This window comes from Sceloporus occidentalis, unplaced genomic scaffold (genome assembly GCF_023333645.1).
Source record: "Sceloporus occidentalis isolate IW3139 unplaced genomic scaffold, rSceOcc1.0.p SCAF_20, whole genome shotgun sequence".
NCBI lineage: Eukaryota > Metazoa > Chordata > Lepidosauria > Squamata > Phrynosomatidae > Sceloporus > Sceloporus occidentalis.
This window is the reverse complement of record NW_028317000.1, coordinates 4,349,576-4,362,388: the sequence shown is the minus strand read 5'-3', so window position 1 is coordinate 4,362,388 and position 12,813 is coordinate 4,349,576. Positions and strand designations below refer to the sequence as shown.

The 12,813-nt window shown below is 48.4% G+C and overlaps 1 protein-coding gene across 1 annotated transcript; it reads right to left on the bottom strand.

Annotated features, from left to right (window-relative positions):
* LOC149301810 (alpha-endosulfine-like) lies at nt 1–12,514 on the bottom strand. The gene is made up of 3 exons (XM_089483824.1): nt 12,324–12,514; nt 5,943–6,071; nt 1–5,184 (listed from the first exon to the last, which is right to left on the bottom strand). Exons 1-3 carry the CDS (start codon nt 12,378–12,380, stop codon nt 5,014–5,016), a joined length of 357 nt encoding a protein of 118 aa, XP_089339950.1. The 5' UTR covers nt 12,381–12,514; the 3' UTR covers nt 1–5,013.
* Between the last annotated feature and the right edge of the window lie 299 nt (nt 12,515–12,813).

Sequence of the window (12,813 nt, the reverse complement as noted above, 5' to 3'; positions counted from 1 at the left end):
TTGAGACAAGGGTTACTTTATTTCCAAACGTTCTTGCTTACGTTTTCACACTCTGGCTCTTTTCCTTCACACAACCAGGAAAACTATCCCAACGCCCGAGCAAAAACAGGAGGGGACCAAAACAGTCGGCCTCTGTCAAAAACAGCCATTTTAAACTCCAAGCCTGTTAACAAGAAAGCCCAAACGGGAGTCCGTGGTGCACTATAGCAGGCTGCGGTGCGTGGCGTGGGTTTTTGTTTGGCGTTTTGCTCCCCACCCCAACGTTTTGTTAGAAAAAAAGCAAAACACTGGAAGATAGAGATGACAGTGATGTACAAAATTATATATATTTATATATTTATATATATGATTCATATCTATTTACAGTATGGCTGGGACAAACAGCAGAACGGCACGGGCTCAAAGGAGTTGGAGAAGAGCAGGAGCCTAGAAGAAGCTGGAGTGCCTCCGGAAGAGGAGGAGAAGATGAGCCTTTTGGGGGGGGGGGGGGAACAGCCACAAAGAAATGGAGAATCCACTTCCAAATGCCACTGACTCACCTAAAAACTCAAGAGGCAGCGATAGGAGGACAGGACCGAGGGCCAAGCTAACATGAAGAGACTGAAGCTAGAGAATAGGAGGAAAGAAATACAATGGTGCTATAAACTTAGGAAAGGCAAACATTTCCCTTGCTAATACAGGTTGAGTACCCCTTATCCGGAAGCCAAAATTGTCCACATGGGTGGCTGAGACAGTGACCCCTTTTGCTTTCCAGCAGCGCAACGTACACACACTTTTGTTTCATGCACAAAATTATTAAAATACTGTGCATAAAGCTGCCTTCAGGCTATGAGGCGTATGCAAAACATGAATGTGTTTTGGGTTTAGAGTTGGGTCTCACCTCCAGGATTTCTCCAGGATTATATGCACATAATCCAAAATCCTCCTGGTTCCAAGCATTTCGGGTAAGGGAGACTCAACCTGTTGACGGGAATTATTCCTATTGATGGTTACTGTGTGCAAGCAGTCAAATCTACAACAAATAAATAAATACAAGGATGGAAAAACCCTTCACCCACCCCCAGGGAATCAGGACAGGGCCCATGAAGAATGAGCACCAGAGAAGGGGGCAAAAGTGTTTAGAAATCAGGTCCAACCTCTAGACATGCAGAGACCCAAACCAGAAGGCACAGTGCCCTTCCTACGCAGAAAGTCACAGGCCCCTGACCATGGCAAGAGGTTTTATTTGGAGACACCATTATGGCTTGGAGAGACTGAAGCAGCCTCATTCTGACACTGCCCTTCCTTCCTGGCTGAAGCGGGTGCCGGCCTGCACTCCATCCTTCATGCTTGGCCTCTTACTCCCCTGAGCCTGACTGGGGTGTCAGTTGCAGGAACAAGAGGGAGAAAAGGACTCCTTGCACCAGGACCATTCAAGCCAACCTCCCTGCAGTGTTGTTGGAAGTGGGGCCAAGGCTCATGGAGTTGGAGTGCCAGGACATTCTGGGCACCAAGACCAGCAGCTTCATAGCCCACCTGCCTCTCAGGCATCCCTATTTTTCTCTGCGTGTAGCTGCAAAGGCATCGGACTCTGCGGTTGGACTGTGCTCAGGAAGAATGCACCCATGCCAACCACTCTGCTACCATGCCCAGTGTTAGGGGAGAGTTTGGCTGAGCAGACCATTAAGAGCCATTAGCTTTGCAAACCACCTGTGGCTGATTTTTTTGGTACGATTCAACAGAGCTGCCTGAATTTTTGTTATGATAAGTGTCGCTCAAAACTGATCTCAATGTCTTACCCTGCCTGGCCAGCTAACTGAGCTGGAAATCTGTCCAGGTCTACTGTCCAGCTCTACAGCTGGCAGCCCACAGCCTAAATAACCCTTGAGTCCAAACTAGAGACTGATATGAAGCAATGGAGGAAGGACAGAAAATAGTTCAATGCTACTTGCTGACCCCAATCCAAGATCACCACCAGACAAAACATCTCTGAATCCAAAAGGTAGCAAAACAATCATTCCTCCATCACAAATCCTCAATGCTTCAAAACCTTTCTGGTGAAATCCACAGCCGTTTGGTGGTGGGGCAGAGGACCTGCAAGGAACAAAGAGCCCTGGGGCTGCACAGAAAGAAGGGTTTTGTAGTGAACGGAGTCTCCCGCAACTTTGCTTATGAAGGCTCTAGTCCTCAGGGAAGCCTAGAGAAAATGCTCATACTAAAGAGAAGCTGGGCAGGATTGCCACCGCTCAGGAGGGCATGAGTCCAGCTCTCCTTCACGGGGCTCATTTGTGTTTTATGACTATATCTAAAGAACCTTCCATTTGAAAAAGGCAAAATATAACAGGCAATTCTTCTCTCTTATGCTATTCCTTTGCAGAGAATTTCCCCAGATCCCTTCAAAGGCCCAGAAATGCCATTGGGACTAACTATTCCCCATGTTTTGGGATTCTATTTCTTGTTCAGTGTCTTACCCCTGAGACTAACACACACAGCCAGGCAGAACTTCAGTCCGGCCAAACTTGTAGGCGAGCTACAGAGAAGGGGAGGGAAAGCCACTTGCTTTTAAATACAAATAAATAAAATAAATACCCTCCAATGACGTACTGGTATTTTGTCTTTTCTCTGAGAACACCTCGGCTCTAAAGAAATGGCTGCTACTCAAATGATCCCAAGCACGCAGTCCATCTGATCTTTCATTTGTGGGAATTTTCAAACTTTCCTACAAGGAAAGAGATCTTCTGGGGCCTGATGCCCTCCGTCAGCACATGGACTCACTTCTGGGGTCAAAGAATCATAAAGCTGGACCACAAGGGCCACTTAGTCCAGCCGCATGCCATGCTGGAATGCACCACTAAAACACCCCCAAGAGATGGCCACCCAAGCTCTGTTTTAAAGGCTTCCAAAGGAGGAGAGGCTACCACCCTCCAGGGCAGTCCATTTCACTCAAAACAGTGAACACATCTGTACTTGCAAACTTAAAAAGTATTGAAGGGTGGAGAAGTAAATGGCCCTCAGGATTGCTTTGGAAGAAGACCATCTCCTGGTGTAACGGATGAGGCTGTGTCTATCCTGGGGCTTGGCATAGGACAGCACTGGGCAGCAGGTGGAGATTGCAGTTAGCATGGCATCCCTAGCCTTCTGTTATGAACAGAATGACATGTTGAGCCCTTTGGGGTAAGAAAAGAGGCTGGGAGAACTATAGGGCAGTGCTTTGTTGTTTTGCCAGAAGGTGAGGGATCGGCTTGGATTCTTTTTTTCCTAAGTGAATGCTTAAAAATCATTCCTCCGGCGGTTGAAGAATGGCTGGGCCACATGTGCCCCCATGGCTACTTTATGCCCCCCTTGGGTCAATTGTTTTGCCCCCAAGCATCTTCTAAGAGGTGCGAGGGGCTATTTCACCATGTTTTAGATGCTCCCTGGCCATTTCAAGCCCAGGAGATACCTTTAAAAAAGAAGTAGCAAATCAGAAGTGATGTAAAAATGTTTTGGAGGGGGCAGGAGTGTGTTGCCCTCCAAGGTTTCTCCCAAGGGGATGTAATGCAGTACCCCACCCAATGCCTAACAGTTGCCCACCCTGTTGTAGGATTCCCATGATGGATCTGGATTATTGATTCCTTCACTTCTTGGCACATGATTTTTAAAATTCTAGGGGAAGCACCGTTCTGTTCACAAACTGCAGTCTGCCCCCAGTATAAAACTGACCAAGCTAGCTGGACGAGGGACAAATATTATCAATAGCCAGCCCTTGCAATACACCTCACTCTTGACCCTAGTTCAAACCACTACCTGACTAAGGTCTGTCAAGGATGCCAGCACCCAATCTGCTGAACATCTCTGTAAAGCCATAAACTCTACATGCTCCTTACCACTCCTTAAGGTGATCCAGTAACAGCTCTGTTATCTGCTTGGGGGCATCTTATGCCCTTTAGACCAAGCATAACATCTATTTTGTGCCATGACACACTGACCCAGCAACAGACATGTCGATAGCCAACATCTACGTGGCCAAAAGTTCTTTCAAGTGGCCTTCAAGACTGGAGGCAGACCTCTCTGGGAAGAAATGGCTGAGGATTTTGGAAGTAACTGCCTGTAGGGATTAGGCCAAGAGATAAAAAAGCCACACAACCCAACCTGATGGAGACCATACATCTGAGCCTAGCTACTAACTGGTTTCTGTCTCCATGTTTCTAGCTTAGAGGAAGCTAAAAACAGCCCTGACAGACAGGGCTCACAGACTGAAAACAGCTAGGATAGCTAAAATGGAACTTCTGTGTTTGACAGCAGTCTACCTCTGGTGCCTTCACGCCCTACACAGAGAGATATGGCTGGTCACTCTTGGTGCGGAAATGGATCTTTGCTCCCAGTCATCCGATGAGAGGTGCTAAAATATAGAAGCCCCACTAAAGTTCAACATATTACCTATCTGATATCTCACTTCTGCCATGAACTCACATGGTAATCTCTAGAACTGTCTTCTCTTTTGCAATCACAGCACACAGCACACATCCCCCAGCACACACATCTCCAGCAATCGGGGATGAAAATACTAAACCTGGCTTTGTACGCTTCCACTCTGGTGATCCTATATAAATACCAAGTGTAATTTTCATCCTTAGAACGATTATAACACACTAAACTCCCTTAGGTTCTGCTCAGTTGGGACTCCTTTTCCCCACACTCACAACAAAGGACAAAGTGACAGCAGGGGCTAGTTTTGGTGGCTTTCTTCTGCCTTGGAGGGAAGAGCAACTGTGAACTACAGAAAGCAGACTTTGACCTGGGAGGATCTGGGCACGGCAAGGACTGCGGTGAGAAAACTCCAATCAGAATTGCAAACAAGTCCAGGACTCGGCTTCTGGTTTTGATTACCGTAAATATTTTTCCAGCAGCAGCTATGAGAGAGTTCTGCGTGTCCCAGCCCTATGATACAGCAAAGTTCAACCGGTCTGACCAAAGGGAAAAAAAGGAGAAAAAAAAACCAAGCCAGAAACCCCCAAACAAAAATGAAAAAGAAACACCCATCAGGAGTGCAGGTTACCCTGCCAGCTTGCTGGTGACAAGAGAAGATTTCCGTTGAGGGAGATCTTGAGGCGTAGGGATGTGGTCACCCGTCACCAGGTTCTTGTCAGTCCCCGCAGTTGGCAGCTGTTTGTTCTTGATTTTGGCTTTGGCCATGTTGTAATCTCCAGAGTCAAAGTACTTTTGCTGGAAGGAGAGAGAAATGCAAGGAGGATGAGAGATTCAGAGGACAGGCCAGCCACAGGCCAACACTCCCGAGGGAAATAGGCTGAACTTAGCCCACCAAGTCCAAACCAAAACCACCATAGACCTTCGCAACTTCTCGACAGGGAGAGTGGGAGGCAACCTGCCACAAGCCCCAAAGCATCAGGGGGAAGTCATGAGGTCTCCTAGCAACCAACAGCATGATTCTCCCACTCAGGATGAGAGTGGGAGAACCCATCATGAGTAATCTTGCCTTGCCAGTTAAATCAGCTGTACTTAGGGGTGCCAACATCAGAATAAGGGTGCCAGGAGGCAGAGAAAGCCCTACTGCCACCCACCCTGACCATAGGCCAAGCTTGCTGGCATTGATGGGAGATGGTACTCCAAAACATCTGGAGGACAAACAGTTTCCTCCTTTGGCCCTGAAATGGGTGCCCCAACCCTGTGAGGCAGCAAAGGCCAATCTGTTTGATAAAAGGGGGGAAAAGACAGAATCTGATTGCCTGAAGAGTCTTCTCAATGGCTGCTCCCATGCTGTGGAATCCCCTGCCCCCCCAGGTTCAATGTCCCCCTCTCTATTTTCTTTCTACCACCAAACGAAGACCTTTTTATTTAGGAAAGCCTTTAACTCTTCTGGTGGCAGAAGGATCACGGGTGTGCTGGGTTTTATCTCTTCCTTTAATACTTTGAATATGTTTTCAACTGTTTTAACTTTGTGTTTTCAGTGTATGTGCACATACCCCTTTCTGGAGTCTCTTCATCAAGAAGTCGGAGCCACCAGGCTTCTGGAGTCCTAAGTTTGGGTATTTGGCTTTTAGTTTTGCCTCCTCTGCTCTCTCAGGCAGGACCGCTTCTTTCTCTTGTGTGTCCTGAAAGAAAAGACATTTCAAGAATTCAAGAAGTGAATTCAAACAGTCTAAGACAAATAGAGTTTATTTATTTCTGTATATACTCCAGCGCCGACAGTGGTTAACATTAAGCTTTGATTCCAGTAAACAGCAACCAGAAAGCAAGGTTTGAATCAGGTTTGCATGCCACTTAGTCAATAGTGATAGAATTGGGTTATCATTAAAATACTGGAAATACAAAGCTAGAGCCAGGAAGAAGAGAAAGGGATCTGGAAGAGGGAAAATAGTTAGGGAAGAGCTGCACTGATTACAACCAAACCATGGTGGCACGGCTACCATTACGCCATGGTTGAGGGAGAGGAAGATGCCATGCAAAGCGCCAGTTTAGGCAAGGTGGGATTTTACTTTAAACAAGTGCAAATGGATGACTGCATTTTGCTAAACATTCAGGACAGCCCACCATGCTAGAAGGTTCTCTCTGCTGGCTCTGAAATGCTGTTTCAAACATCTCAAACTATTTTTGGACCAGCATGCCAGAGGGTGGCATTACAGGGCTGCCCTGGGTACACCAAATGCACTTCCTCCCAATGCCGTTGGGCATATGCCATCTTCCTTGGGTTTGCGTTGGCAGAGACAGAGCTGTCTTTTGTAATTCCGTTGACATCTGTATGGCTGCTTCAAGATGGAGCAGGCTGACATTTCAAACCGAGTGACTCTGCATGGTCAAAAAGGTAAACACAGTCAGGGGAAGTCTCTGCTCCAATCAGATCATGCATTGACTCAAGAATGTGAACAGCTAGTCCAGTATTGCAAACCATGAAGGGGCAAAGGAAGGACAGAACTACACCTCTGCTCCGTTTTCCATTTGTCACCATGTCATCATTTTGAGCAGCACTGCAGAGGAACTGAGGTATCTGGTCTTGTTGTGGTTGGACGCTGCCCATGGGCAAGGTAGGGGAAGGGGCAAATGGGTCCATGCCCAATCCCCAGTTGCCCAGCCCTGCTGTAAAGCAATATAAAAAGTTACACATTTAGAGAAAGTGGTATGTGCCAGCCTCAGAAGCTAGAAGGCCACTTAAAGAGGACCTGCAATGATCATGCAAAGGAAAAGTGCAATCTGCAGCAATAAGGCAAGGGCAAAGAATGGCACAATTAACCTTATCTCAAGTTCCTTTATCTGGTTCGCACATGAATCACTGGAATAAAGAGCATGCCAGGTCTTAAATGGGAAGTTCCCCACTTTCAATAACCATCAGAACGGGGACTTTTTAGCCACGATCTCGTTCCACAATCCAATTCAATCATGGCACTAAAACTGGTGACATCTTTAGCAAGAAATCTAACCGACCTTCCACCTTCCGCACAAGAGTTGCACTGTTTCTCCACCTTCTGTTCTCAACACAAACCCCTTAACGCTTTGTGACATCCCAGCCTTTCAACCGATGGTTGAGGGTGCTTTGCAACCAACTTTGAGCCTCTCACGAAAGGCAAGAAGTAGGAATGGAGCAGGTATTCTGCGATAAAGCATGGGTCAACAGAAACCAGAGATAACGTCAAGCTTTGCACTATGCTTGCAAGGAAGGAGCCTCTCCTCTTAAGAGCCGGGTGATTATGCTCAAGGCAAGAAAGGAAGATGCTCCTTCAGTGGGAAACTTACAGCACTCAAACTGTTAAAAAGTCCTGTGCTATATTGTGGGCAGCGTTCTGGAAAAGTGGATGACTCAGAAAAACACTAATGCAAAAAGAAAGGTGGTGGTGGTGGGAGATCGCTGGCATGGGGGAACTGTGTGGGATGAGAGAGAATGGGTTTTTTTGGTACTGCCGTGTCAGCTGAAGTCCCCGCTCACAGCGCGCTGGGTGTGTGTGTGTTTGTGCTTGCGTCAAGCCAGCACTTTGTTCCAAGCCTCCAGGCAGAGCTTTGCTCTTGTCCATTTTGGTACAGGACGCACAATGGTACATGCTACGTAAATAAATCTGCAGCAGTAAGAAGAGCTTTCTCGGTTTGGTCCAAAGCATCCTGCTTCCCTTTGCAGACCTTCATGGTCCACATGAACATACTCCTGCCTTTATCGATTGCCTTTCTTCCTCCCGAGTCAGATGCCAGTTCAATATTATTTTAACCTTAACTTTCTGTATGCATTTAGTTAGTTTAGCTTGTATATATGCTCCGCCAACCCTCCTGTTAAGCTCCCACTCACCCAATTGTCACATAAATAGAGACTGGTGGGTTTGGGTTTGAAAGCACAGAGGGGGAAAGGGAGTAGGATGTCTCCATAGATTCTGAGTAGCCTGAAAGTCCTTCTTCACCGCTGCTTGTCCTCCAGCAACTGATACAAAAAGGAGACTGCCTCTGAACCTGGAGGGTCTACATAGCACAACTTTCCAGGTGTCAGGCCTTGCGCGCTTCTAAAGCCATGCCAAAAATGCCACGGTCCTTGTGTACTGGGGAGCAGAGGAGTCAAAACGCCCCTAAAAATCAAATCACAACCCTCGCTTTGGTAAAGCCTTCTTTTCCCACTTAAAATAGAGACCAAGTTCAGCTTCCTCCCACACAGCCTTGACCTTGTTGTCGCCAAGCCTGGCGTACTGTCTGGCCTGCCAATGTCCAAGCGGGTCAGCTTGGCAGTTCTCCTCGCGGCTAGGCCTGCTCAGCTTCGCCCAGCCCTTTGGTGTGCCATTCCAAGTTTGGCCATGATGCCAGTTGCGACCTGTTTATTTAGGGCAATGAGTAACCCAAGTTTGATATGCCCCATCAAGTGTTCCCACTCCCTAACTCTGGGTCCATGGATCCCTGTTAACCACTTGTGGGTGGCAATGGGGTCTCTGCTGAAAATGAGAAGAATGCCTTGGTCTGTAAAGCTGGAAGAGGACAGTTTCAGACTGGCTCACTGCAATGCTCCGATCTATCTCTCCCACAGACTGACTGGCAGGACTTTCACCAACCTCCTTGTCTCAGTGGCAAGCCCCAGCACTTTGTCTCCAGCAGTGACAAGCCTGAGTTCATTGCCAGGCATGCAGAACGTCCTGCTTAAATCAGCAACCGGCAGGGCTTGGCGGGGCGAAGAAAGGATCCACCTCTCCCTGAGACTTTGAAAAGTCATTGCTGTTGAGGGTAGGACAGAGCTTGGAGAGAGGTTATTTTGCTGGACAACAACTCCAGACGGGTCACCGCATAATGCAGCCACCTCCAAATGATCCCATTCCCCCCCCCCTTCACCACAGACACATGAAATGTCTGTGTCCATGCCCTTCTCCCTGTATCCCAAGTTAGGTATTGCCAACAGAAAAGAAGTCGTCTTCTCTTGGCATTCAGAAGGCCAGATTTTACCCAAAGCCCAACAGCTGCCAACCCTTCTCTTGGAGTCTACCAGGTTTTCCACAACCTGGCACTGTCTTGCTGTATTGTCGAGCCACTCCTAGGTATATTACCACAAAACTGGAGGGTGCCAAGTTTTAGAAGGTTGTGCAAAGTCAGAGGCGCTCTGGAGAGCTGCAAAGGAGTGAGTCGTACCCACATAGAAAGGTCCAGGTTGAAGTCAAATTTGAGTTTTAGAAAAGTAACTTTTCGGACAGCAGCTTGCAAATACCCCCAGCCGGACTTTTTCGGTGGAAGAGACAAGCCCAAGCTATGTCAGTACAGGAGGAGAGCAAGATTTTGGGGGCTGTTGCAAAGAAGTACAAACTGAACACTATCACCTGCCACAGTCGCCCTAATAGTCTTATTATTAGAAGCAGAGCTTGGAAATGTTACCCTTGGTGACCGCAACTCCCAGAATCCCCCAGCCAGCTGGAAGATTTTGGAAGCTTTAAATGGAGGGGGTTCACCGTTCTATGGCACCAACTTGATATGCAAAGGATTGCCTGGCTCTTCAGTTGGCAAGTTGTATGATGCCTGCTCAGTTTGGGTCCTTAGAAAGCCATTCTGGGGTGATACTGTTGGTAGCAGGAGCAGCCATGTCTCCTGACACAAGCTGGGTGTAGGCCCTTCTCTTCCACCTCCACCCAAACTGTCATTATGATGTGTACCTATGACAAGGGTGCCCTTGGACATGTCAAGACCAGACCTTTAGCTGACAAATAGCCTTGAAAGTCCAGGCCCTGAGGCGGCCAAGTCAGAAGCTCTGGTCCAGGCATGCCGAGTCTGCTCCCATGCCTTTTCCAGTCACACCAAGATGGAAAAGGGCAAAAAAGGATAACGCTTGCTCTCTCTTGTGGGCAAGGAGGCTTGCCCACTCACAATGGGCAAGGGAGTGGATCCTGCTGCTGGCAAAAGAGGAAAAGAAAACAGTACTTCTCTGTGAACGGTGGCCACTGTTGCCATTCCCAGCAAGTGCCAACAAACCGGCTTGAGACAGCTTCCCCCAATTCACTAACTGTGTCTACATTCCAAACTGGTTTAACAGCCATGCCCTCTGCAGGTCTCTGAGAGAGAACACAAAACAGCCTCCCAGCAACCTCCTTGAACTTAAGATTTCTCTGGGGAGAGAAACACAAAATCCTGGCTAAACCAATACCCCGCTTTCTGACAGAAGTGTAAGAGTGGGAACATGACAAGAGTTGTTATATAAAATGATGGGCAATGAATGACAAGGAAGTGTAGGAGAAGCTTCCTTCCATCTCATCAAGACAGCCTACATTCTACTGTTAGCCCCAGCCAGCAAAGATCTGTGGAATCAAAGGTATATTGATAGGTCAAGACATAAGCCCACAGAACATTATGGCCACAAGATGACACCTGTAAAATGAGATGGTGAGTTTCAAAGGGGAGAAATCTACAGATGACTATTGCATAGGATGAGCATCTTCGATATCAAGGATACAATGCCTCTCAATATCAGATCCTTGGGAAGAAGGAGAGGGTGCCACTGCGGCTAATGCTTTCACACCTGGCTTAAGGGCAAACTCAAGTTGATTCAACTGTCGATGCTGAAATGGGGGCAATGGCAGACCTTGCTTAACCAACAAGCAAAGGGTTTTGTACCTTTAGCAACCTTACCGTTTCCACAATTTGTGAAGCCCAAGGCTTTCACGGTGAGAATCCATAGGTTTTTGTGGATTTTTTGGGCTCTGGGGCCATGTTCTGGAAGAGTTTATTCCTGACGTTTCACCAGCATCTGTGGCTTTGGCATCGTCAGAGAATGTGGGCATGGAAGAGAGTGGGGTGGGTCTGTGTATATATTTATTGTGTGACCGTTGGTTGACAGAAACATGTAACGAGAAATCAGTTCCTCTCAACCAAGGGCCTCATAGTGTGTGTGTGTGTGTGATACACATATACACACACACCCCACTCTCTTTCATGCCAGCATCCTCAGAAGACGCCAGCCACAGATACAGGTGAAACATCAGCTGCCATGGCTCCATCCTACATACTCCTGGGACTTGTAGTTTGGTGAGGCACTAGCACACTTTGGCAGAGGAGGCTTAAAAGACTTTAATGGCCTGAACATTGGACTGTAAGTCTGGAGTCCAGGGTTCGAATCCACTGAAACCCTGGGCAAACCACACTCTCTCTGCCTCAGAGAATGGCAACGGCAAACCTCCCTCTGACGAAACCTGCCAAGAAAACCCAGTTATAGGTCCGCCTTAGGGTTGGGATAACGACTCGAAGGCACGCAATGAATGACTCCGGAGGCCTGGGTTCGAATCCCTGCTCAGCCACGTAAACCAAGACTCAGGGGACGGCAACGACAAACCTCCTTCTGAAGAAACCTTGGCAAGAAAACCCCAAACATCAGAAATGACTCAAATGTACACAATACCACAGCAAACTACAAATCCCAAGATCCCACAGGAGTTAAAAGTTGTGTCAAACTGGATTAATTCTACAGTGTGGATCAAACCCAGGTTCCCAGAAGAGGCGATGCAGAGCAGTCAAGAAGCACAGCCCCTAAGACTTCAAGGCCCATCATGCTGGGGATGCTGCTACTGCAGAGCCCAGGCTTCCCAGCCCGATGGGAGCTGCAGTCCAGGCTGGCAGAGCGCCACTCACCATCCCCAGCTTCCTCTTCTTCACTTTATTCCAGGAGAAAGGCAGAGGACCATAGAGACTGCTAAACCGGAAGTCCAGGCTGCCTCCTCCTCGCGACTCTCCTTTCCAGTCCAACCTCTATGGTCCCAACCGGAAAGACCGCCCACAGAACGCGCGACAACCAATGAGCGGCGAGCGCTGCTCGACGGCGACCAATCAGGACACAGATGCGAGCAGAGTGGCGTGGAGGCGGGCCTATCGGGTCTCTCCCACTCCCAAGCCCTCTCAAACCGCCCCCTCACCTGTTTCTCTTCGCCGGTCTCTTCAGAGCGGCCGTCGCCGCCGGCAGTGTCGGACATGGCGGCCTGGAGGGCTTCGAAGGCTGCGAAGGGAGCCGGTCGAAGGCGCTCCTTCTCCGCCGCCCGGTTTCCCCGCTCTCCCGTCTCTTTCGCAGCTCAGCCAAAATGGCCGCCTCCCTCCACCGCCCCCTTTTCCAACGTAACCACGCCCACGCAGTCTGAGCGACCAATAGAATCACGAGCTGACGCAAAAAAGGCGGGTGGTATCGCGGTTGACCAATCGCGTGTCGATCCACCCAATGATTGACGGATCGAAGGAAGAACAGTCACGAGGGCGGGGCGGGTTTTTTTAACTGAAAAAGCCGTTGGGATTAGACAAGCATCATCCTGATCCAATAGCAATAAAGGAAGCAGCTCTGTTCGCCAATGAGGGAGCAAAGGGGGGGCAGATCTTAACTTCGTCGAGCCAATTGACAAGGGAAGCATAAAAGGA